Source organism: Leuciscus leuciscus (genome assembly GCF_965113295.1).
Source record: "Leuciscus leuciscus genome assembly, chromosome: 19".
Classification (NCBI taxonomy): Eukaryota; Metazoa; Chordata; class Actinopteri; order Cypriniformes; family Leuciscidae; genus Leuciscus; species Leuciscus leuciscus.
Window position 1 is genome coordinate 5872536 of NC_138743.1, and position 26229 is coordinate 5898764.

General features: G+C 36.1%; 2 protein-coding genes across 2 annotated transcripts; one reads left to right on the forward strand and one right to left on the reverse strand.

Moving 5' to 3' along the window:
- Positions 1 to 289: 289 nt before the first annotated feature.
- Positions 290 to 11652, reverse strand: hadhaa (hydroxyacyl-CoA dehydrogenase trifunctional multienzyme complex subunit alpha a). Its single transcript, XM_082148053.1, has 20 exons — positions 11540 to 11652; positions 9961 to 10002; positions 9799 to 9869; positions 9103 to 9236; positions 8884 to 9022; positions 7119 to 7238; positions 6928 to 7030; positions 6139 to 6261; positions 5934 to 6052; positions 5803 to 5859; positions 5366 to 5475; positions 5140 to 5274; positions 4199 to 4370; positions 4010 to 4096; positions 3010 to 3150; positions 2867 to 2935; positions 2265 to 2460; positions 1369 to 1483; positions 1125 to 1270; positions 290 to 973 (listed from the first exon to the last, which is right to left on the reverse strand). Exons 1-20 carry the CDS (start codon positions 11598 to 11600, stop codon positions 828 to 830), a joined length of 2286 nt encoding a protein of 761 aa, XP_082004179.1. The 5' UTR covers positions 11601 to 11652; the 3' UTR covers positions 290 to 827.
- Positions 11653 to 11848: 196 nt separating this feature from the next.
- Positions 11849 to 22897, forward strand: hadhb (hydroxyacyl-CoA dehydrogenase trifunctional multienzyme complex subunit beta). The gene is made up of 16 exons (XM_082148073.1): positions 11849 to 11972; positions 12967 to 13051; positions 13156 to 13197; positions 13342 to 13432; positions 14783 to 14827; positions 14924 to 15023; positions 16492 to 16579; positions 16761 to 16948; positions 17622 to 17802; positions 18012 to 18133; positions 18253 to 18332; positions 18803 to 18850; positions 19991 to 20078; positions 20204 to 20278; positions 21957 to 22121; positions 22213 to 22897. Exons 2-16 carry the CDS (start codon positions 12985 to 12987, stop codon positions 22246 to 22248), a joined length of 1416 nt encoding a protein of 471 aa, XP_082004199.1. The 5' UTR covers positions 11849 to 11972; positions 12967 to 12984; the 3' UTR covers positions 22249 to 22897.
- The last annotated feature ends 3332 nt before the right edge of the window (positions 22898 to 26229 follow it).

A 26229-nucleotide genomic window follows, 5' to 3' on the forward strand; every position in this document is an offset into this window, starting at 1 on the left:
AATGCCCACTAATTTGGAGTTACCGCCAATTGGATGTAAATTATTTGTTTAAACGTTTTAAATAGAATATAACTCAAAATACATTTATTCAATTGATGAATCCCCTAACATGCTCTGGGGCCCAACACTATGAAAATACCTGTACTACAGTCTACAGTATATACTTTGAATCAGTTTACACATACTGTATTTCGAACATATCAATGTGAGTACATATGAATACATTCTTTACTCTTTCAATTAGTTTTTCTTTACATACAGTAAAATATAGGTCGGGTGTGAGAAGAAGTAGATGCTTCCAGTCAAAATTCAAGTTTATTTTAGCAGAATTATATGCAAACATACAAACTACTATGCTATACAAAAATACAACAAATAATAACTGTGCAAAATTCCCTCTCCAGCTCAACTTGGAGATAATCTGAGGCACCTTGGTTAAAAAAATAAAATAAATGTAGCTGCAACATTCAGAATGTTTTTTACAGTGCTTTGCAGTGATTTTATGTGTACCTGAATTAATATTCTACCGTGAAATTCTTTAACGAAAAAAAAAGAAAAGTTTATCTTGGTGTTGACACCATGGTTGACACCAAATCTCAATTTTACTGAGATTTTACAATGTTAACGTTTCTTTGATCACATAAACAAACTGACAAATTATGTACTGGCCAAATTAGGAAAGTGCTGCTTTTTAAACCCACAAATGATAAAACACAATTAAAGGATTTGTAAATGATGCACTAGTGTAAGTAAGTGAATGTGACTTTTCTCTTTTTTTTATAAGATACCAAATGCTGAGATTAGAAAATTATAATGGCGGTGATTTTTCACTTGTGAAATCTCTTGCTGGAGTTCTTTGCGTGGTCGATGAGCAGCTGGCAGGGAGTGAAGTGGTTACCATAAACCTCTTCAAAGCGCTTCATTTTCTGGACAAGTTTGTCTGCTCCGTATGAATCCACAAAACGGAACGGGCCTGAAATGTGGGAAAAAAGTGGGTTGCCAAAGTTTACTTAGCAAATCCTTAATTATCCCCAGGCACAATGCGGTATACCACAGGGTTAAGTGCTGGGCCCGCATCATTTACGATAAATCATTTTAATTACAAGGTGTGTAATGTCGGTTACCTCCCAAGCAAGGCGGGAAGCCAAGTCCAAACACGGCTCCGATGTCTCCCTGCACAGGGTCAGGCAGAATGCCTTCCTGTAGACACATTACGGCCTCATTCACAAAACGAGACATGAGTCTGTACTGAATATCCTCATCGCCGGAGCTAAAGAGGGACAGAGAGAAATATGAAGGGGTTTTTCCGAGGTAAATCAAGGTTAAGGATGCTAAAATCTGTGGTGTTAATCATGTAAACCAACTTACACAGCAGGGGGCGCTGTTATCTTGAAGCTCTTAAGAATCTCTTCGGCTCCTGAGTTCACCGTCTTTTCTTTCGACTTGGCTCCGTACACATAACAACCCTTCCCAGACTTGCGCCCTGAAGTGCACAGATATACATGCAATAACAATCTGAAAGCTGAATTGGAATACGACAAGAATAGTTTGTAAAATAGTTCGCTTTTTTTGCTGAAGTTTATAAAATTTAAAGTCCCCCTGTAGTCAAAAATGTTATCCCTTAAAACTAATCTTTGATCACCAAAATTACATATTTAAATGCTTTTTCCTGTGATTTTTTTCTTCTTCATGCCTTAAAATAGCTCAAGTGCAACTCTACATCCTTGCTTCATTTAGTATACACAGTGACAGTTCTATAAAAATGCTAATTAGCCCCGCCTCCCCTCACTCACACCAGCTCAAAGATTCACTAGGTCAACTTACTGAGGTAAACGCTGCACAATGGTATCGCTCTTCACAACGTCAGACATATAACGGTAATTAATATGATTAGCCTTTTGCCTAATGTGTTGCTAATGTTACATAAACCATGTTCCAGTTCGCATCTCAGAGTCAGGCATCTGCCTTCTAACAATCATCAGAAACGCTTTGAACAACTCAGAATGTCAGTGAAGATAGGCATATAGTTCATCATAACATCGTAATATACATCATACACACGCTATAGCCTATTCCTAAATCTACCCGATTTTTTAAAAACACCATATGGACATATAAACAACAATAAAACTTGACTTTCACCACAGGGTTAAAAAAAAGTCTTTAAGTCATTAGTCAGATGCACGTTCATTTTTGAGTGAACTATCCCTCTTTAATTCTGATCATTCATGAAGATAAAGCTGTATGTAGTTTAACAGATGTACCTTTGAACCCCTTTTGGACCATCATCTTCAAGACCTCAATATTTCCTCCTCCGAATCGTGTTCCAAAAGCCTTGCCAAGATCCTCTGCAACATGAGCCGCCACGTCAATACCGACCTCGTCAGCAAGTGTCGCCGCACCGACAGGAAACCCGAATCCTGTTGTCAGGGAATCCAGTTTCTTGGGCCCAACTCCTTCCTGCAGTCGAAGTGATGACACAGGAAGATGAGCTCATTTTTAGCTCATAGAATAAAAATAGTTTTGAACAAAAACAGTCAAATTAAATGATTGAATTAAAAAGTTGAATTAAATTTCCTGGTGCTTCACACTTCACAAAGCATCTTTTAACCACAAACAAGCAGTTTATTTGTTTAATTTTAAACACCATGTCTACATCAAGGCTATCTTCATGGCAAGAACAAAGTGAATAAGTCACACAGTTAACAAAAATACATTCAGGTGCTATTTTAAATACATAATTTAGGGTGTGTTCACACTTGTAGTTCGGTTCGCTTGGTCCAGACCAAAAAAAAAAAAAAAAAGTAGTCCTGGAACAAATAAAGATAATTTTTTGCATGAGCATTTCAAACATCTAGGAATTTACCTGCAGTGCACGAACGGCCTCGGCTAACATGGGTGCCAGACAACGAGTGGTGTAAAACCCTGGCCCGTCCTGTTAAAATATACACACAGTCACTCACTGATGCCTGATGAACACTGAAAACATGTGACAGAAGGTGTTCTTACCCCCACCACTATGATGACCTTCCCCTGTTTAAGTCCCACGGCCACGGCAGATGCTGTTGTGTCTTTAGATGTTTTATCTGTGGTGATGATTTCCAGCAGTTGCATTTTATCCACCGGAGAAAAATAATGCATCCCGATCACCTACAATACACACAAGTAGTTCAGAATTAAAGGGATATTTCACCGCTGGAAAAGATGAATGTGTATTTAAACTGGGTCATTTATATAGTAGAAATGTGAAATTATATTAGAAGTTGGTGCCTTCTAGACTGAGAAAAGCCAGAAAATGTAATTTCATGTGGATGAAAGACAACAACTCCCAGAATGCACTTGCTTCGCTGCCCTACGAGGACACTCCCAAGCCACGCCAACCGGTTACAGAGGGCAGTATCGGAAGAAATGATACAACTAGGCTACTAGTCGACTCGAAACTGAAAAGACGCCGTTTTATCGTAGTCTCTGTGACGAGTTAGTTGATAAATTCATTTAAATACTAGCGTTTTTTCCATCGAAATGGTGCTAAATTGCTTTGTACTGGGATGTACAGCCAAAACCAGGAAAGGACAAGCAGTAAGTTTCCATCATTTGCCGGTTAAACATTTGGAGCGATGCAAACAGTGGCTGTGGGCCATCAACCACCCGAAGTTTGGAGAGGACACCGATATGGAGGGAGGCTGTTTGGAGTGAGATTGGGCGGGTTGAAGACACGCGGAACGAGCTCCTCCTACTGGCTGTAGTCTCTCGCCTCTGGATAAAAAAGCCTCCGATGATGCAAAATTAAAAATTTTGCCTCATCTGAGGTTTTTTTTCCAGACACACAATTCAGAAATCTCTCATCTCAGGGGGACATGAGGGAGGGAAGCACGATCACTCGAAAATACTACCGGGTGTCTACTGATACAAAGCCTAAAGCTAATCGGTGAAGTATTCCTTTAAGACTTTTGCAATAAATCACTCCTTCAGAACTGACTAATGACAATTAAAACACACACATGCGCACCTTTTCAGGTCTCCTGCTGGCTGCTGCGATGTCTTTGATGGGCAGAGCGGATGTGTTGGTGGCAAAGACACAGTGAGGAGGAATCACCTGCACACAAGACAGGTATGGTCAGTAGTGGACACGACTAGAAACGTACCAGCACACCTGTATAATCGCACTCAACAAACACAAACACAAAGCTGAACTTACGGCCTCAACCTCTTTCAGCACTTTATGTTTGATTGACAGGTCTTCAAACACGGCTTCAATGACCATATCCACATTCTCAAAACCACGGTAGTCCAGCTGTCCCGACAGCAAGGACATTATCCCATCTCTCTCGAACGTCGTCAGACTCTTCTTTTTTGTTTTGTCGTTAAGCCTGAGAAAGAAACAATGAAATGTATTTATTAGATTTAATATAAGTTATACATATATACATTTAAATATTTAATATATTTGTATATGGTGAATATTTTCGTCATTTTATCTTAGTTCAACATGGAAAACATTTATTTATTTAGTATTTTTTTTATAGATTTTAAAATGTACTATATATATAAATAAATGAAAGTATTTTATTAAAAAATAATAATATATTAGCACAAGAAAATAATAAAACATTACAAAGTATTTTATCAAGTCTAAAAAATATTCAGTAATTTATTTACTTTTTTTTTTTTTTTACAAATAAATGAATAGAGAATGCACTTACAAAGGGACCTTTCTAGCCAAAATATCTACAAAAAAACTTTGTTCACAATAGAAATATCCATGATTTTATCAAGCCTTGGAAATCACAATAAAAAAATTAAATAAAAAAAACTCCATTACTAATTACCATTACTGTGTGAACACTTATGTGTTCACACAGTAATGGATACCTTCAATAGTTTGATATTTTTATGCTTAAATTTTAATAGAGTAACAGTCTAATTTCATGGCTGTCACTGAACAGAAAGATCACAGCACTGACATCTGGTGGCTCTCAGCTCTAATTGTTTCTTTCTAATGTCATGGAGCGCAGTGCCCTCTGCTGCCTCACACCAGAACCTGCAGCTGATGTCTCCAAGTCAGGTGGGTTTGAAAAACAAACTTGTACTTGTATATTATATCTATCATGATAATATCTATGTGTGTGCTACACCAACCCCTTGTACACCTGTTGTTGACCTCTGGCAAGTCCTTCCTGTGTCGTGTCCTTTAAGATGGTGGACACACCCTTGTCTACCGTTACCTGGGCAACGCCTGCTCCCATAAGCCCCGCCCCCAGGATAGCCAACTTTCTAAAAAAATTTAAACAGTAAAAAGCACAATCAGTTATTACACCCTTGTCCTGATGACATCATATCAATAAGCCCCTCCCATCAGACATACTTCACATCTCTCTCCGGGTGCCCAAAGTGATTCTTTTTGCAGGCCACCTGACCATGATACAGACCAATCAGGGCTCTGGACTCTGATGTCATCGCCAGCTTGCCAAAGTTCTAGAAAACAGACAAGATGAGCTGCATGCATCAATTATAATTATAAGTTATTTTAAGTGAACCTGTAAAGCCTAACACATTAAATAATATTATTACTATTATTACCTTTAGTTAACCAGGAGAAAAGATTTACACTTGATAGCTTATTCTTTACTAAAAAAGAATAAGCTATCAATCAAATGACAGAAGGCATGCAGTAGATTGTGTGCAACAGGTTTTTCAGCAAAGTTTAGCTCATGTTGATCATTTAGAGGCCTTTGCATATTAAATTAGTCAAACCCTGAAATCTGATTGGATGTGCCACGTTCAGGAGGGGATGGTACTGACCTGAGATTCAGTCTGATATCCAGCAGCGTTTCCTTTTTCAATGCCCGTCTGAACACACTAAAAACACACAAAAACTTGTGAGTTCATGAGCGCCTGAGCGTGTATGTGTGCCTGTGCACGTGTGCGTTTACCTCTATAATCTTCAGTGGTGCAGGATAAAGCCCTTTACTCTGTTTCATGACTTTACTGTGGACAGTTTTGTAGATCTGTTTCCTGACCGGCGGCAGACCCATTATAAAATCCTGCACCTCTGGAAAAACAGATTATAAAACAATAATAAACAGACAAGTCAAGAGTCTGTCTTATCTCATCTCGACACTCATGTGTTTGTCTTACTCTGCACGAGTCCTTTCTTCTTTTCCATGGTGACTTTTTTACCAGCGAGACCTTTAGCAAAATCAACAGCCACTTCCTCCAGATACTCGATGGTCCTCTCTTCTGGACTCTTCAATCCTGGACCTGCCATATAAAACACAAACACGTCATAGGGGTCCAATTCTGCACATGTGCAGCTTTTAATCTTTCCTCTGAAGTCCACTTTAAAAGCTAGTCAAGGTTTCTTGCATTCCCTTTTTAATTAACCAGACTGTTGTTGCCTCTGAGCCCTTAAAGTCCCCCTGCAGTCAATAATTGTATCCCTTAAAACTCATCTTTGATAATCAAAATGACATATTTAAACCTTTTTTTTCCCCCAGTGAAAATAATTTCTTAATGTCTTAAAATAGCTTGAATGTCACTTTAAACCCTTGCTTACATTTAGTTTAATTTAAGTTGAACTAAAACTGAAATACAAGTAAATGAAACTTAAACTTATTTCATGTAGTCGCGATGGCAACATTTCTCAATTTCATTTCATAAGTTTAAATTTTTCATCTTATATTTATATTTTCTTTTATTTCAGCTTCAAGTAACAAAACAATTTTTAATAGTTTTAGTCTAAGTTAACAACAACAACACTGTTCAGGAAAGGAAGTTATGCCTATAAATATTATTTTGAACTTTATTATCAAAGCAGGGAAAAATCCTGTTTTCCATGATAACACCTCCTTGAATATGTTTACATGATTCATCTGTGATAGAAGGACTGTTTATTTATTTATTTATTATTATAATTGATTGAATCACCCAGAGGATCCACCAGCTGATGTACGAGCCCCATTTTTTTGGCTTTATCTGCCCTTATGTTCCTGCCGGTCAGCATCATATCAAACGCAGTGGGAAGGCCGACCTAAGACACACAAACATCATTATGAAACCCTTCAGAGTTCGGGAGCGTCTACATCTGAGCGGTTAGGGAGCGTCAGTAAACTCCTCACCATTTTGGGCAGCCTCTGAGTCCCTCCAGCCCCGGGCAGAAGTCCCAGCATCACCTCTGGGGTGCCAAGAATCGTCTTCTTACTCTTAGTGGCCAGACGGTACTGACATGCAATGGCAAACTGAAAGAACAAGAGAAATGAGAACCATATGTGAATTTTATTGTCTCATTTAATATTATTAAAGTCTGCATGTTATCATATGGCACTGTTCTTTATTAAGCCCGTTCACACCAAGAACGGTAAATGTATATATAACGATAAGAATATTTGCGTCCACACCACCGGACGATAAATCGCTCTGTTTATTACAAGTGCAAGCTGTAGTTTTGTCGTCTGCCGCTTTAAATGCTCAAGCTCTTTAAAGCAGGATAGATTCCGATTGGCTGTCAATGTTTTTAATCGTTAATCAGCTGGAAAAAAGTGATTCCAACTATATTGTTTCTCTGTCCTGTTATCGTTATTGCTGCGGTGTGGAGTCTTTTATATTTTGAACAATTTTAGAACTATATCTTTATCGTTATAGTTATCGTTCTTGGCGTGAACAAACCTTTATTTAGTATACAAATAAAGGAAACATCTGACTTATAAATAATGCTGAATTATAATACCTTTTTGTTTTGTTTTTTTATTGTATCTTTAACCATTTATACACTTCTTAACTGTGAGTTAATTTAGTATTATTTATGTACTATTAGAGTATTTATTAATATTTTTAATTGGCTCTTATTTTAAAATTTTCAGTTTGATTTGAGTAATTCTGTTATGTACTTTTGTCAAGTTTTATTTTTTTCTACATAGCTTTAAATATTCATTTCAGTTTTAGAAATTTTTGTTTCTCAATTTAAAGGGGCGGTATAATGCCCTTTTCACAATATGTAAAATAAGTCTTTGAAGTCCCCAGAGTGTGTATGTGAAGTTTTACCTAAAAATACCACACAGATATATTTATACATGTTAAAGTTGTCACTTTTTGAGAGTGAGCAAAAACACACAGTTTTTGTGTCTGTCCCTTTAAATGCAAATGAGCTGCTGCTCCCGGCACAGAGGGCGGAGCTACAACAGCTTGTGTCCTTTTACCTCACACACACATACACTGAAAATTTCAAAAACTTTTAGACTTTTATGTTCAGACCGAAGTCAGAAAGATGGAGAGACTCAAGAAGAAGTGACAATATGTAGAAAACATTTCTGAATGGTTAGTTTGTGAATTAATGTAGCTTATGTGTAGTTATCTTCTAGTCAATGATTAGCATATTCTGTCTTGATAATCTATAAATCGTGTTCTGGGGGCGGGGTTTATGTAAATTTTAGGGTTCATGATGTCACTAACCCGGGAGGAATGTCGTGTAGTCCTTACCAGCCGTTTGTTGTAGTCCTTAAAAAGCAATTTCTTTAAAAGCAAAAATCTCCCTTTGCTTTGAACTTTGAGCGTTGTAACTTTGCAGATGTTGTTTATGCTCAAACAGCAACATTACACACTAACTAAAGTTAGAAAAGTGAAATCATATTCAACCACCCCTTTAAACGTATTTATTTCAGATAGTTGCCAAGGCAACGGTTCTAATTTTCGAAAGTTTTCCATCAAAATTTTGATTTTATTTATGCTTTATTTTAATCACTGACAAATGTTATTCGTTTTTAGTTAACAATAACATCTCTGCTGTTCACACAGTTAAAGGCATCTCAAAAATGATTTAATGATTTATTAAAAACAAATAAGAGTGAAATAATACGTGAATAAATAAACACATGATCATGTGCTGACCTCCAGTCCACCGCCCAGACAGGAGCCGTTAATAGCAGCCACAATAGGGATGGGGGATTTCTCAATCTGGTCAAACATCTTCTGTCCTTCCTGTGACAGTGATGTCACTTCCTCCGCTGTGTTGCAGGCCTGAATCATACTGAAAGATGAAGATAATGATGAATACGAGTCTCTATAAAAGGTCTAAGCAATGTGTGTGTGTGAGAGTGTGTGTAGTACTTGATGTCGGCTCCTGCGATGAAGCATCCTGGTTTCCTGGATATGAGGACGGCGCTCTTCACTGCTGAATTCCCCCAAATCTCATTCATCACCTCCTTCATCTCTGCCTGCATCTGCTTGGACAGAGTATTCACCTACAAAACACACACTTAATTATATACAATCTCAGTTCAAAAGTTTGGAGTGTTAAGATTTTTAAATATTTCTGATTTGTTTGTACAAAATACAGTAATATAGTGAATGATTGCTACAATTTATACAACTGTTTTCTATTGGAATATATTTAAAATGTAATTTATTCCTGAAATGGAAAAGCAGAATTTTCAGCATCATTACTCCAGTCTTCAGTGTCACATGATCCTTTAGAAATCTTTCTAATTTGCTTGATTTGCTGCTTCATATTTTTGTAGAAACCGTGATAATTTTTTTATAATTTTTTTTAAGATTCTTTAATGAATAGAAAGTTCAAAAGAACAGCATTTATTTGAAATTTAAATCTTTTGTAAGATTATACATTTCTTTACTGTCACTTTTGGTCAATTCAATGCATCCTTGCTGACTAAAAGTTTTAATTTCTTTTTTTTAAATGTGTACTTATCCCTAACTTTTGAACAATAAACAACACTTTGATTAAACTTTTAATAAATAAACACTGACATTATTTCATCAGAGGAATCATGGGAGAGCAGAACACACCTTTGAGTTTGGATCATTGATTCGTACCACAGCAACATTATCTTTGACTTCATAACTGACATGAGTGCGAGCTGCAGACAGAGACAGAGACAGAGACAAATGAATGATTCAAAAGAAATCATTAAACATATGATATTCATCAATTCTGTTTTTAACAGTTACCCAGCACAGCTGATGATACGGATAGACTTCTCTGTCCATGACCTATGACCCAAAAACATAAATAAACATGATCACACGAGTCTAAACTTCCATGAGAAAGTCACATAGTCCTTCAAACCACATTGAGGTCATTTCCTTTTAACAAAGTAATATTTATGAATATTGTATCGGAAAAAAGCTGGTTTGTGTTTATGATTAAACAAGTGATTTATTAACTTATATTCTGTATCTTATCTAACAAAATGTAGCTTTAAAGAAAATAAAATAAATTCCATGTAAATGAGTTTTTTGGCCCTAACAGATTATAATCAATATTTGATATATATTGTATTATATTACAGTATAAATTGTAAGGTAAATATGTTTTATACCACAAGGCAGACTTAAAGATAATATATTTAATTAAATTTGGGGTCTCTGTTAAACAACATCTTTGGCCCAGAATCCTATTGTCATTGGAGACACGCATGGCCTCTGCCCCAGTTCCCCCATACAACCCCACCTGTCACACACACACATGACCAAACACACACCGTGTGCGAGTACACGTGTCTGTGTGTGTCCAATCAGAGGACAGCAGGTCATAGGAAGTTTGTATTAGTTAAAATAATACCAATGAAATCATAAACTTACAACAAACATTGAACAAATTCACATCAATATACATTTAATATTATAATTGTAATATAGCTGTTGATTAAACAGGTTTTAAAGGCTTTTATTAAACTGATTACTGACAATTGATGCTACATGTATAACATAATAAAATATATAATGACTATTTTTAATGTTTTTAAAAGAAGTCTCTTATGCTCATCATAAAGGCTGCATTTATTTGATCAAAAATACAGAAAAAAACAGTAATATTGTGAAATATTATTACAATTTAATATAATGGTTTTCTATTTAAATATACTTTAAAATATAATTTATTTCTGTGATGCAAAGCTGAATTTTCATCAGCATAATTAGTGTCACGTGATCCTTTAGAAATCATACTGAAAATTCAGCTTTGCGTCACAGAAATAAATTGTATTTTAAAGTATTTTAAAATAGAAAACCATTATTTTAAATTGTAATAATATTTCCCATCAAATAAATACAACCTTGATGAGCATAAGAGACTTCCTTCAAGAACATTGAACATAGTCATTTTTCTAAAATGTATGTACAGTATATAATAATAATAATAATGCAAATAACAGGACGTCTCTTAAATGGTTTAAAGGAGCATCTGTATTAATGTTTTTATGATTTCACAGTCACAAAAACTGTAAACACAGTTGGATGGAAACATGTCACACACCTGTACAACTAATTTTAAATTACTAATCGTGTATATAATTATAATTTAAAATGTTATACACATTACACAATTATTACTATAATAATATTTGCTCAACTGTGACCCACTGACCAGTACTGTAAAAACTAGGTGAAAGTTCAATCATGCAGGTCACCTCATTCTCTCTTCTTATTAGCACTTTTAAGTGTGGTTAGGACTCCTGGTATACAAGTACAATATAAAACAATATAATTGATATGCACAATAATACGTTTATGAATATAAGTTTGTCACCTGTGACAGTTTTCGCGGCTGTACAGCAGCTCCGCGACAACAGTAGTCTCGCGCTCGCCATCCTGCTCACAACGACGTCACCGTCAGCGCGCGTGTACGCACTGACAAGCACGAGCATGAGCGCGAGCCCTGGAGCCCCCGCAGCCGCCATTTAGGCTGCCAACTTAGCGCCTTTAAATAAAACCAAATCACCCCCATTTAGTGCACATAGTAACATTTTATATTTATTCCTTGGTGTACATTGATGTCAATAAAATGCCATTTAAAAAAATAAAATATGTAAAGTAAGTATCCGCGGGATTTTCCCCCTGCTCAGGCAGTGATTCGGGTTGCCAGGTTGACACGGGGTCCTGCGGCTCGTGCACTGCTGTAGTCATTAGATAGACGCGAGACGTCTAACATCGCATTCTCTCCACATTTACAACAGTAGCAGGTAAAAATATAACTTATGTACTTATATTACATGAAAATGTGTGTGTATATGATAAATCCTGATGAATGTCTTAAACGGGATTATTAGGCATACGGAAGAATGAATCCCTGTACTTGTTTATGTGTGTTAAAGAGTTATTTTTAATGTCTCATTACTGTTGCTTTACTGTCATATGTGGTTATATCATGATCAGTGTTGTTTTATAATGATGCCAATATCTTAAGTAGCTGTTTAAGTGTTTAATGCGTTTGTGTGTTTGTCCTTGTCCAGTCTACTGACAGAAGTAGGTGAAGGGTCACACACACACACACACACACACACACACACACACACACACACACACACACACACACACACACACACACACACACACACACACACACACACACACACACACACCCCAGATCATCAATACTATCACATACTTAATTTGTTAAAGTATGAATAGTAGCTCGACACTTTAGCAACACTTGTACAATGTCTAAAAGTCATTGCATTGATAAAAAATGTCAAAGCAAGTGCCATTTATTTAAAAGAAAGATAGCTCAAGCAAAGGGTTCTCAAGCAAATAGTTTTAAACTATACAATAAAATGTCATTTTGAACATGAAGACAGTCAGTATTCAGTATATTTGTGGTTAGTTGAGCATGTTGATGGTTAATCTGATGGTCTACACCTAGCAAACATAAATACAGCCGTTACAAATCCCCAACACAACAGCTGATTCAAAGACATTGAGACTTCAGAAAAGTGAGAGTTAGTGAAGATAAAATATCCTGCAGCATTTTAGCGCAAATGACACGTAGTTTAGATATTTCGTTACTTAAAGGGTATTTAAAGTACTGTATGTATTTATGTATGTATATACATATTTCAGTTCATATTCATCTTGCATACTTGCCTATAAACAGATTCTGATTTATTCTGTTAGATTATGCGTGCACTTGCTTTGAAATAATAGTCTTTGAATAATCATTCATACTTTTGGCTCAAGCCTTCCAGATAATCAAAGATGGCATCTATGTTGTTGACTTCACTGAGGAGCAGTCCACTGACGTCTGTGCAGACTGCCCAGTTCGGTAAGACGTCCTAGGTCACCACAGAACTAACGAACCCTTCACATTATGCAGATTACTGAACATTTAACTTGTCATTATCACTCATTAGAACTGTTTCTCTTCAGCTGCTCGTTCTCTCAGCACATCTGTCCATCTGCAAGCTCAAGGTATCTATAGCAATCTGTTTTGCTGTATTCTATAAGGTCCTCATAAAACGAAATAAAATAAATACTTTTAATATTACATTAGAAAAATGCACATTTCTTTAAATATTTTTGTTTTTCTTTTCTGTGTCTTTTATAACCAAATAGCAAAGAGCAAGAAGACGCTGGCCAAACCAGGAATGAAGAACATCGTTCTGGTGGATGGCGTCCGAACCCCCTTCCTGCTGTCTGGCACCACGTAAGACGTGGCCTGACAAGTTGCACACAGTGTTTAGGGAAATTCAAGCAAATTTAATTTAAAACACACAATCATTTGTAAAGAGGAGAAGGGAGATTAAAGCAGCATTGTTTATTGATAATGGATAATTGGATACATCTGATATTTGGACCCATTACAACAAATCAAAGCTAAACTTTAACTGTTAAATCCATTTTGTTGGCCTGAAGTCAGCTTAAAATTTCTTTACAATTTTTTTTTAAGATGACTGTGAATGAAGATGGTTTGTTGGATTTCCCTAACCTGCATCAAATCCTGTTTTATGAAGAGAAAAATAAGGATTAATTTATGCATTTGGCAGAAAATAACATTTTGCATTCATGCATTTGACAGGCACTTTTATGCAAAGTGACTTGTATCGCATTTAATTTTTTTTGAGCAAACATTTAAGGTAACAAGTCATTTTCAAACATTAAGGTTACAAAACCCAAAACTATATGACACGCAATTTAACTACATTGTTTCAGGCTGAATTAATTGCAAGTTTAGGATAAACTCTAACCAGAATGTTTTAGGTCCTGTTTACAACTGGTATTTAGATGCGTTTTGGTCAGTCGGATCACAGGTAGATGTTTTAATGTCCACTTTCAACCGCTTCAACCAGCTTTCGTTTCTGCTCAGACAGCTGAAAGACCAGCCGAACGCTGTGAGTGTGTGTTAGAAATCAGGAATGGTGAGAGAAAATTTGTGCGCTTTTCATCTTCAAACCAAACTTGGGTCTTCAGCCGACAAAGTTAAAATCCCCTGAAGAAGGCTGTTTGCGCCGCTACGCGTGGGTTGCTTCTCCCCATGTCTTTTAATTTTCTATTATGAAATAATAAGGCTTTTTAAATAATTTTGAAGAAGAGTGCCTTGGATTTTTCTCTTTTCTATATTTATTTGAATTCCCGACCCCAAAGAGCACCTTCAAACATCTGACTGATCTCCCTAAACACCCTGGACACTTTTTTTGTCTTTCTAAAAGTTTAAATCCCATCTGGCTAGAGCTCTTCCCATAATGTTTCTGCATTAGGTCAGTAGACGATCTTTTGTGGCTGTTTGAACACATTCGACCTCATGAGCGTTTACAGTACAAAAGCAATCCGGTCGAATGCGTTTTCAACTAGCTCTGGAAGTGGTTGAAAGTGGACGAGCTTAAAGCCTTTTAGACCCCGTTTACACCTGTATTTAGTGTCGTCCACTTGTAATCTAATCGACCAAAATGCCTCTGAATACTAGGTGTAAACAGGGTCTTAGGAATATCAATGCAGTGATGGCTTGCAAAAAAACCCTGTGAAATCATTCTTTGTGTGTCTCTGTCTTTGTTATTAGATACGCTGATCTGATGCCCCACGATCTGGCCAGAGCAGCATTACAGTGCGTCACCACACACATTAACATATACATACAGTATAAAGATTCACTCATCACTCTAATGTTCAGGACTAACAGTCTGTCTGTGTTTGTTTTCAGGGGTCTGCTAAACAGAACCGGTATCCCTAAAGAAGCTGTTGATTATATTGTCTATGGAGAAGTTATTCAGGAAGTGAAGACCAGTAATGTGGCCAGAGAGGTCAGTCTGTCCGCTAGTCTGTAATGATTTCTAAAATAGAATTTGGATGTTGAAGCTATTTTTAGTTTGTCAGGTCTGTGTTTATTGATTGGCTGCTGAGAAACTTGCTATCAGACTGACCAATCAGAGTGTGGGCATCTGTACAGAGATTTCATCTTATTACAGAGCATTACTGCAGTGTTTGTTTGTATATTGGGTACTGAATTAACCTTTTGCCACATTCCTGTTTATCAATTCAATTCAATGCAAGAGCTTTATCTTTCCATTAGGAACTTCATGTGTGGAGGTTGTCAGCACATACTATGCATTCAAAAATAAAGCACATTCACACATTCATAACATATAATTAAATACATAAATAGTTTTTACTCCTGTGAATGTTTTCAGGTCAAAAGTTTGGAAACATTACTATTTTTAATGTTTTTGAAAGAAGTTTCTTCTGCTCATCAAGCAAGCATTTATTTGATCAAAAATACAGAAAAAAAATGAAATATTGTGATATATTATTACAATTTAAAATAATTGGTTTTCAATTTATTATACTTTAAATGATCATTTATTTCTGTGATGCAAAGCTGAATTTTCAGGATCATTACTCCAGTCTATCACATGATCCTTTAGAAATCATTCTAATATGATGATTCATAATCAAAAACAGAAACAGTTCTGCTGCTTAATATTTTTTCATAACCTGTGATACTTTTTTAGGATACTTTGATGAATAAAAAATAAAATAAAAAAAGAAGCAAATGTTTTAAAAATAGAAATCTTTTGTAACAACAATATACACTACTGGTCAGTGATTTGGGGTCAGTAATTTTTTTTCTTTCTTTTTTTTTTGAAATAAATCAATACTTTTGTTCAGCAAGGATGTGTTAAATTGATAAAAAGTGATAGTAAAGAAGATTTATATTATTAGAAAATATTTATTTTTATTTGGAATAAATGCAGTTCTTTTTAACCTTTTATTCATCAAATATATTAGGCAGCAGAACTGTGTCCAACACTCATAATAAATCAGAATATTAGAATGATTTCTAAAGGATCATGTGATAGACTGGATGTCACATGTGACACTGAAGACTGGAGTAATGATCCTGAAAATTCAGCTTTGCATCACAGGAATAAATTATTTTTTAAAGTATATTCAAATAGAAAACTATTATTTTAAGTTGTAATAATATTTCACAATATTACTGTTGTTTTTTTTTCTGTATTTTTGATCAAATAAATGCAGCCTTGATGAGCATTAGAGACTTCTTTCAAAAAAATCGTAATGTTTCCAAACTTTTGACCTGTACTGTATGTGTGTGTATATATATATATATTATTTTTCCTTTGACATTTTAAGTTGAATTTCTTTTGTGTCCCATCATCAATGAAAGACCCTTTCTTAGAAACATTACTTTTGCTGCTTATTTAGGAGCGATATTAATTTGGAATTACATTTTGATTTGTTTTCTTGTAGGCGGCACTTGGTGCTGGATTCTCAGATAAGACTCCTGCTCACACGGTGACGATGGCGTGTATATCCTCCAACCAAGCAATGACCACAGGTACTGAACACACACATTTTGTGACAATAGCGGTTATTGAATGCATGTAACTCACATAAACAAACACATCACTCTAAACAACCATGATCGGTTAGTTTGCATAAACATATTGAAATTGCATTAAACTTTAACATTCTACAGCAGAGGCAACTTAACAGTTGATTGTTAATTTGTTTTCTAGGTGTCGGTATGATCGCTGCCGGTCAGTGTGATACTGTGGTCGCCGGTGGCGTCGAGTTTATGTCTGACGTTCCGATTCGCCACAGCCGGAAGATGCGGAAGACAATGCTGTCACTCAACAAGGCAAAGACCCTCGGGGCTCGACTCTCTCTGCTGGGCTCCATCCGCCTCGCTCACCTCGCACCTGAGGTACTACGTTACCCATAATACACCTCACATTTTACCCCCAGTGCACCTCAATTTGATTATCATTAAGGTACTCTGCTCACATCACAGAAAACAATTTACCCATAGTGCATTTCTCACCTGAGCGAAGGGCAGAGGGACCCGTTTCATATCTAGAAACCAGAATATCATAGAATATTAACTGCTCAGATATGCAACAGCAAATCAAGGCAAAAAAAAACTAGACATGGAAATATATAACTTAATATGTTCTAATTAACCTAAGGTTTAAATTTCCATTTAAAAAAAATTACATTTATAGTTTTTCAATATTTATTTTACATTATATATAATAGTATTATTTATTATTATTTACAGAGATAATTAGCAAAAATAGCTAGTAATTTTGCAGGAAACGGCTATAATTTCTAAACGGCTATAAAGAAAGCTGATAACTCAACACTTTTGCTTGAATATTATGACACATGGCACAACATTACTGATTGTTTGTAATTCTCAACCCATTCTTACTAATTCTACACAGACTATCACAAGTCTGATATAACTATCTGTATTATAAAATGTAATCTAGGACATCTGTATTTCAGTTTTTAGTCTGCTTTAAATACAGTCCATATGGTATTGTTGAGTGCCCTTCTTTAAAAGCTGTTAAATGTGTGTCTCTGAATGTGTTTAGCTGCCGGCAGTGGCCGAGTTCTCCACAGCCGAGACAATGGGTCACTCCGCGGACCGTCTGGCGGCTGCGTTTGGTGTGACGCGTTTAGAGCAGGATGAGTTTGCGTTGCGGTCTCACATGCTTGCAAAGAAAGCTCAAGACAGCGGGCTGCTCAGTGATGTCATCAGCTTCAAAGTGCCAGGTGAACAATTAACACAATTACCACAGCACTGGCCAATTCATTTCAGTTTTTGACATTAATTCAAAAACATTAATTCAGCTTGCAGACAATTTGTGAAAGTGCAATACGCAAATGATTTGAACAGAAATAACAAGACTTTTTATTGACAGGTCTGTTGCATAAGTTTGATTTAAACAGTTCAGATTGTTGTGATGATGTGTTTGTCACAGGGAAGGATATTGTGTCTAAAGATAACGGGATCCGTCCTTCCAGCATGGAACAGTTGGCCAAACTAAAACCCGCCTTCATCAAGCCTCACGGCACCGTGACGGCCGCTAACTCCTCTTTCCTGGTCAGTTTATCTGAGAGAATTCGGGTTTATCTAGTTTGTTTTTATCCTTTAATTTAAGGAACATCTGTCAGTTTTGTCACTCAAAGCTGAACTCTCGCTGTGTGTGTGTTTTCACTCAGACTGACGGCGCGTCTGCAGTTTTGATCATGTCAGAGGAGAAAGCTCTTGCTATGGGTTACAAGCCTAAAGCATATCTCAGGTACAAAAACAAAAATAATGCCTTGCATTTAAAAACTATCACCAGAAGCATCTCACTGACATCATCTGTATTTTCCTAAACAATTTAGCTGATCTGTGCAAATTTACCCATGAATCATGGGTGTTTATTGAAACGGATTTATAGAATTTAAAGGGTTAGTTCACCCAAAAATAATTTACTCGCCCTCAAGCCATAGTGAGAATTTCTCACTAACATCAGTGTTTATTCTTTTAAGGGAAATAAACCATAAAACTGTTGCTGCACATTAAATTGGTATAGGTGTATTTTAATGTTGGAAAAAGATTAATTTTATCTTGAAGTAAATCTGATGTTTTGCTGTTGATATCGTGGAGTGATCAGTGTTTATAGTGTCCCATTACAGCAGACAGACGTCATGTGCTCATCTCTGACACACAGCGGCTCGTGGTGCTGATGTTGATATTACTGAATGTCTGTGTTTTTACCTTTAGAGATTTTGTGTACGTGTCTCAAGACCCAAAAGACCAGCTGCTTCTCGGGTGAGTTCCTGCTTCTTTTCTTCTTTCCTTTCCTCTCTCTTTCTCTTTCAGGCCTGTGAGGTTTTGTGCTGTGGGTTTTGTTATTGTTGTGGTTAAGGTGTGTTGTGGCGTGTGAGTTTGTGACTGACATTCTTTCAGTCTGCAGAGACTCTCTGGTATAGATTCTTATTTGAAAGGTTTTGTGTAGGTTTACATTTACGCATTTGCCATTTTTTGTTTAAAGGTTCATTTTCTTCATATTCTCTCTATTTTTCCTAGTAGTCATTCTTAATACATACAGGCTTATAATCAGTTAAGCAAGTATATTTGACCAATATTGACACTTTGACTTTCAACTCTACTTTAAGTCATTTATTGCTTGCATAAATTATTTAGCTTTTTACATGTTTTTTTAAAATGTTTTTGAAAGAAGTCTCTTATGCTCATCAAGGCTGCATTTATTTGACCAAAAATACAGTAAAAACAGTAATATTATTACAATTTAAAACAACTGTTTTCTATTGGAATATATGTTAAAATGTAATTTATTCCTGTGATCAAACCTGAATTTTCATTATCATTAATTCAGTCTTCAGTGTCACATGATCCTTCAGAAATAATATAAATATGATAATTTGATGTTCAAGAAACTTTTCTGATTATTATCAGTGTTGAAAACAGTTGCTGCTGCTTTGCTTAATATCTTAATGTCACTTTTGATCAATTAAATGCATCCTTGCTGAATAAAAGTATTCATTTAAAATAATAAAAGTAAAGAAAATTCCTGACCCCAGACTGTTGAACAGTGTAACTCAAGTGCTAGTTAGATCACAAAACAATTTTGCATAGTGCCATACATAATTATTTTGCAATTATTATTGTTGTTGTTGAAGTACATATTTTTACTGCTGTAGTCTAAAATATATATTGATTTATTGATCATTATAGTGTCAAAAAGCAGAAATAAAACTAATTTAATTTGATTCTGCATTGATTATGAAAAGTAGTAGTAATCTGTGTCAACTCTAATATTAAGTGAGGTTTAAATATAGTATGTAAATGTGCTGTTTTTTTTTTTTTTCAGTGTGTGTGTTTTCTCTGTTTCGATCTCTTGCTCTCTCATGTCACACACACTCATGTCTGGGTTGTTTTCTTTCTCAGGCCGACCTACAGCACTCCAAAAGTCCTGGAGAGGAGCGGACTAACGTTGAACGACATTGATGTGTTTGAGTTTCATGAAGCTTTTGCTGTAAGCATCACCTTCAAGTTTTCCATTGATACTGCTTTAAATATCCTGTGTTCTACAGACACTTACTTAACAGTTATTAGTGAGTGAATGGTGTTAATGTTCAGTTTTATGGTTTCTTTTTACAGGGTCAGATCATGGCAAACCTGAAGGCAATGGACTCTGACTGGTTCGCTCAGACATATATGGGCAGAAAATCTAAGGTAGGTGTGTGTGTGTGTGCTCACACTAGGTGGTGTGAAAAAGTGCTTAAAGATTGTCCCATAGGTTGTGCATTCAAAGCCCAAGAGAGTTTGATTCATGAACTATCACCGTTGTGCCCTTGAGCAAGACACTAAACCTCAGGATACTCCAGGGGGATTCAAGTGCTAATAAATGTCACATTGTGTAAGAAAGCATCAGACGAATAAAGAATAATTATAGAAACCAGGGACCCTCATTTATAAAGACATGCATATAATGATCTTAAATGCGGATGTATATGTTCAGAAACTATAAATGATTTATAAAACGTACGTATGCAAATGTTCCTAAATGCATCTCTCCTTATGCATTGTAGTGGTTAATTTTAAATTCATTCGCAAGTGCATCAGATCCACCAGAATGGCCACATACATCTCCTAATGGATCAGAGGACGTATGGCACTCATCATCAATGGGCAAGGAAACCCAAGCGCGCTCTGAATACTTGTGTGCGGTATATGGCTTGGTTTCTGTGCAACGTTTGTGTGTGTAGGCATATATTAATATTATTATTATCAGGAAAAATAATATAAATATTATAAATATAAATTTCAGTGATGTAATAATTATAAAAAAAAACAGTTAATATTATGCTTATTTGTGCACATAATTATATAAATGCATATTGTGATTGTCTATTTATATTACATTTTCATAAACAGTTTATTGTTGAATTAATTGTATTACTTTTATGCCAAAAAGTTTGTAGGCATGGTCTTCAGTTGACATGCATATAAGAACATTTTCATGTCCGTTTCTGCCTTTATAAATCCTGATTTGTTCCTCCCTTTTGATGTATAAAATCCATCAGGGCCCTATGAAATCCGTTTAATTTTTTCCCAAATTCAGTTTTTTCCACTTTAATTTTTTTTGACTCCATTTTAATTGTTAAATTAAATTTTAATAAATAAAAAGCATGTCTAATTAATTGAAATCATGAAACTTACACAATTTGGCAACAATTTATTAATAGTTTAACCAAAATCACATGGTTTTTTTCTCAAATTCAATTTTATTTTTTTACCAAATTCTGTGTTTTCTGTTTTAAGTTTTCTGGATTCCAATCTGGAAAAATCTGGTTGTAAAGTATTCCGTTTTTATGACTGGATTCCGCAATTCTATCCACGTTTTCCTAATCGCGGAAATCATAGGGCTCTATATTTAGGATCAAATCTGATCATATGATACGTTTTATAAATGAGGATCCAGGTTTTTTTACTTTCTAAAGAAAATATGAGTTGCGTTTACCATGCAAAACTCACTATTTGTGCATATACTTGATGAGGTTTTTCGGTTCCTTGCCACTGTTGCCTTTGGCTTGCTCAGTTGGGGATATTTTGGGGATATTTAATTTAATTTTATCAATCAATAAATTCCTCTTGAAACAAACTTTGTTGTATTATTTTAATTTAATACTGTGAAGCTGCTTTGATACAATCTGTATTGTGAAAAGCGCTATACAAATAAACTTGACTTGACTTGACTTGACTATTACTTATGCATTGATTTATGGTTGATTTAAGATGTTTCACTAGTCGACTCGAAATTGGTTGGAAACATTCTGTTGATGAGCAATAGTAATGTTGATGATATTGCTGAAAATGAAAACTCATGATCATTGTTTCTGTGTTTTCTCAGGTCGGTGTCCCTCCAATGGAGAAGTTTAACACATGGGGAGGTTCTCTGTCTCTTGGGCATCCATTTGGGGCCACCGGCTGTAGACTGGTGACCACCGTAGCTCACCGACTGCTGAAAGAGGGCGGTCAGTATGGTCTGGTGGCAGCGTGTGCCGCAGGAGGACAGGTGTGTGACACGATCGCTTCTACAGCGTACTGTACAGATTCTCACACTTGTGGAAATATCCTCATAACATCCTCTTGTTTGTGTGTTGCAGGGTCATGCTATGGTGATTGAAGCTTATCCTCAGTAATCTGCGTACTTCCACACATCATAATGCTCTGTGCGTGCACACGAATAGTTTCTGTAAATACTAACGTGCCGTAATGCCTTGAAAAGAAATGTTCCTGAAAGTTATCTGGAGGTTCTTCATTTGAAATGATGCTTGTGTCGTGGATGTAAATGGTAATGTACTATAGCTTTATTTGAGAACATGTTGAGGAAAAGATATGATAAATATGATTTTTTGCATGCTAAATATAGCACTTAAAACCAGGCCAGTTAAATTTGGACATTACGTAAGAAGGATATAATTCACATTTGATTTTGAAATGGGTGATATGATATGGAATCTAGAATTCTAGATTATTATTTTTTTGTTCTAATTCTAAGCATTCTAATCTCCAGATAAAGATCATTTTATCTATCAGTTTAGCAGCTGGGTCTCTTATTACTGTTTATATAGCTGGATCTGAAATTGTTTCATACGGCAATATTAGCAGATCCATTGTCAGTTTATGGCGTTTAGCTCTTAAGAAATGGATTGTAAGAAGGACTGATTCTAGATCAGCCATAAAGACAAAGGTTACGTACTTAAACACACGTGTGCCTCAGATTCAAGCAGGTGAACCTCTGAACCTTTTCTAACAGTTTGTACAAATAAACATAATTTGAAATCGCCAGTTATGTTCATGTTTTTCATGTTACATTCTATAAGATGTGTGTGTTCTATAACATGTTAGTTGTTGCTTGGTAACACTTTATGGGTCATTCAAAAAAACAAGGGATATAATAATATAATGCATTCTGTCCTTTGAGGATATATATATATATATATATTGTATAGCTAGATAGATAGATATAATTTTAATGTGTGTGTGTGTATATATTGTATGTTTAATGAATTGCACATTTTAATACCGGTAATGTATATTTATGATGGGTTGAAACACCTTGGGGACACAATGAGTTTTTTTTATAATGCTAATCAGCTCATGTTCTAGTTCTACTTTTGTAACGTTTTGGATTTTTTTGGGGGTATAAATATAACAAACAATTAGCATATATAAAATATATTTGGTGATGTTATTGTAATGAAACTTATAATAATAATATAGCCCTCAGTCACATGAAGAATAAAGGCGCTCTAACGACGGATTGCCTGATGTTGACGCAGCGTTACGTCACGTGTGTAGCGCAAGTATTTGCGCACATTCATAAGCGAAGCGCTGTTTACTGAGTGTGTAATTGTATCATATGCACCCAGAGGATCATCCTACTGCGCCGTGAATCCCTTGGTGTGTAAATACGAGCGTTTCAACTCCTCAGAAGATGAACTACAAATATAGCCGTTGGACTGAATCGCTACGGCGTCACGATCCCAGATGAACGAAGAAGAAGAAAAAATTCCTCACAAGTCCGTGCGACACAGATGCGTTTCATCCCGCCCCCTTCCCGACACAAGTTGTTTTCCTTCAAATTGCTCGTTTGCCATCATTTCACATTCCGCAATACGTCGGCTTCATTAAATTATTTTTAAACGAATTAATTCCAATATTTATCACGCCTCTAGCCTACTTCTATATTTGCGTATTAATGTTGTTATTTGTGCAGAAAAGTTTTTTGGAGCGCTTCAGAGATTTTGAACAGGAGTGAGGTGGAGAGAAAAAATGTTTTTATCCAGATGCAAAACGGAGTAAAATGTAAATAGCGGGTTGCGTGTCGGTTTTTTGTTTTGTTTTAACCTTCAAACGTCGTGAACCCGCGAGACGGGTGCCGCAGCGCGCGCTTTGATCAGCCGCGCGCCTTTTATGCCGTTTGACTGGAGAATGCGCGCGGTGCTGTCGGTACAAATCTGCCTCACACTCCTCACCCCGTCAAACGGAGAGATGGAGGTGAAAGAGAGAGAAATAGAGAGCGAGCGAGAGAGAGAGGTGGAGGGAGACACTTTAATCTCGTCCTTCTGCTCGCGCTCGCACCTGCAGAACCTCTCTCGCGCGCGCTTTAAAGAGGAGCGCGTGCGGCCCCCGCGCGCTTTCACGAGTTTAACGGTTACCGGCTGCCGCTGCGAGGCCATAATGACAAACACAAGCTGTGAAGATAATATTATAACATTTTAAAAGCCTCCTGCTCAGGCTCCTGGGAACCGAAGGTAATTGTTGAGCCGATATAGGATAAAATCTGTATTCTAAACTTCGTTTGGGGGAATTTCCCGTTAGTAAACAGGTGGAGAATATAAAGGAAGTTGTTAAGCTCAGATGTTGATTTTGTAGTTTCATGACTCACTTTCTCAATAATATTTGGTTTGCATTTGTTTTGGGAGGGTTTTGCTAACTATGTAACTACCAACAAGGTATTCTCAGGTAACTTGGGGTTATATTAATATGGTTACGTTAGGCCTAATCATCAAAACCATGGAAGCTAATATCATCTGCTACCATTTTTTGTGAGGTTTTGTCATTTTTCTTTTTGGTGGGGCCAATTTTTTTAAATCTGTAATAGACCAACATGAATTCACACCCTGGCCACAGTGTTTGAATTATTCAATGACCTTTGACCCTTTAAAGTAATTTTTAAGTTATTTTTCCAGTCATTTATTGAGGTTTGTCTCACACAACCCAGTGAGCTCTTTGGGGCCTCTAGCGCAATTAACTAAGTGTCAACCATCAAGATGCTTTACATTACAACTTTTTTTGCTACTGTGAACTTGTGTGTGTGTGTGTGTGTGTGTGTGTGATTTTCATCATACTAATTCTAACAGGAAGAGCAACTGCTTACTATTGTAACCTTGCAAACTTATTTTCGCAAGCATGAATTTAGCTAACGTTTTTGGTTAGCCTACTGAAACATTTAAACAATATATACTATATATGTGTATGTAAAGCTACTTAATTGTAACATCCCCCAACTTTTGACTTTTCTTGCAGGGATTGAAGTAAGACTTCAATTGGATGGATCTTTTGTTCAGCAAGACCGGTTAGTGTGAACTCAGATCCTATAATCAGTTTTTTAGTACACTTAAATGAGGGAAGGAATCCAAGATCAGTGCTTTCTCATTCACTCGCTCACTTTCTCTCACAGAACTTTGGTTCTTTAATACCTTTCTTTTATGTCAGTGGCACATGTAGCTGTAATGTGCGTACCATGAGCACATGAGAAACGCTTTTCCTGCGAATATTTCAGCAGTTATTTTGTGTGTCCCGTATTTATGTCTGATTAGACCGAATGTGTTAGCAAAACGGCCTGAATCGATTTGCATTCATTTCGGAAACATCTGAAGCAGTTTCTCAGTCAGTAAAACAAACAAACAACACCGATATAGGCTACTTAAAGGGATAGTTCACCCAAAAATGAAAATGCTGTCATAATTTACTCACCTTCATGTTGTTCCAAACCTGTATGCATTTCTGTCTTCTGCTAAACACAAAAGAAGATATTTTGAGGAATGTTGGTAACCAAACAGTTGATGGACCCCAGAAAAACCTTTTTGGGTGAACTATCCCTTTAAGAACACTAACAACAAACAGTGTTGGACGAAGTGGATATTTTCCTACAAACAATTGAAACAAAAGGTAGAGGTAACTGAGAAAATTCTGCTACTGCTGTGTCATGTCAATTGGCGTCCATTCACACCGAAAGTTTAGTTTCGGTTTCACATTTAGTTGTTTTCTTATGTGGACATGCGCTAGATGGATGTCTTTGACAAATTTTCCCCCTTTTTTTCATTTTCATGTTGTAAAATCTAGAGAACATGTCTAGAGACACATTCGTTCTGCTCAGAATCTGAAGTCTTATAGAAATGCTATCATGAATGGTTAACTAACTAGAAAAAAAAAAAAAAATGTATATACATATATAGAATTTTTGAACTTTTTAGGGTTGTTTTTGCCCAAAAAGGCCTTTCTGAGTCCTGCAGACGTCGCTGTTATCTATTAGTATAAGATCAGGTCCTTCTCGTCTACATATTTACCACAATTAGGCCATAAAAGCCCATAATTCTCCATCTGACTCATAC

Bases quoted from the DNA above. Each gene is read 5' to 3' on its own strand.
- hadhaa (XM_082148053.1), bottom strand. From the start codon at position 11,600: ATGGCGAGCGCGAGACTACTGTTGTCGCGGAGCTGCTGTACAGCCGCG. The intron at 7,031-7,118 runs GTGAGGAGTTTA...TGTGTGTCTTAG, and splicing joins CTCAGAGGCTGCCCAAAATG to GTCGGCCTTCCCACTGCGTT. The intron at 4,097-4,198 runs GTAAGTTCAGCT...TCTTGTGTGCAG, and splicing joins TGCTGAAAGAGGTTGAGGCC to GTGATTCCTCCTCACTGTGT.
- hadhb (XM_082148073.1), top strand. From the start codon at position 12,985: ATGGCATCTATGTTGTTGACTTCACTGAGGAGCAGTCCACTGACGTCT. The intron at 13,433-14,782 runs GTAAGACGTGGC...CTTTGTTATTAG, and splicing joins TTCCTGCTGTCTGGCACCAC to ATACGCTGATCTGATGCCCC. The intron at 18,134-18,252 runs GTCAGTTTATCT...GTTTTCACTCAG, and splicing joins CCGCTAACTCCTCTTTCCTG to ACTGACGGCGCGTCTGCAGT.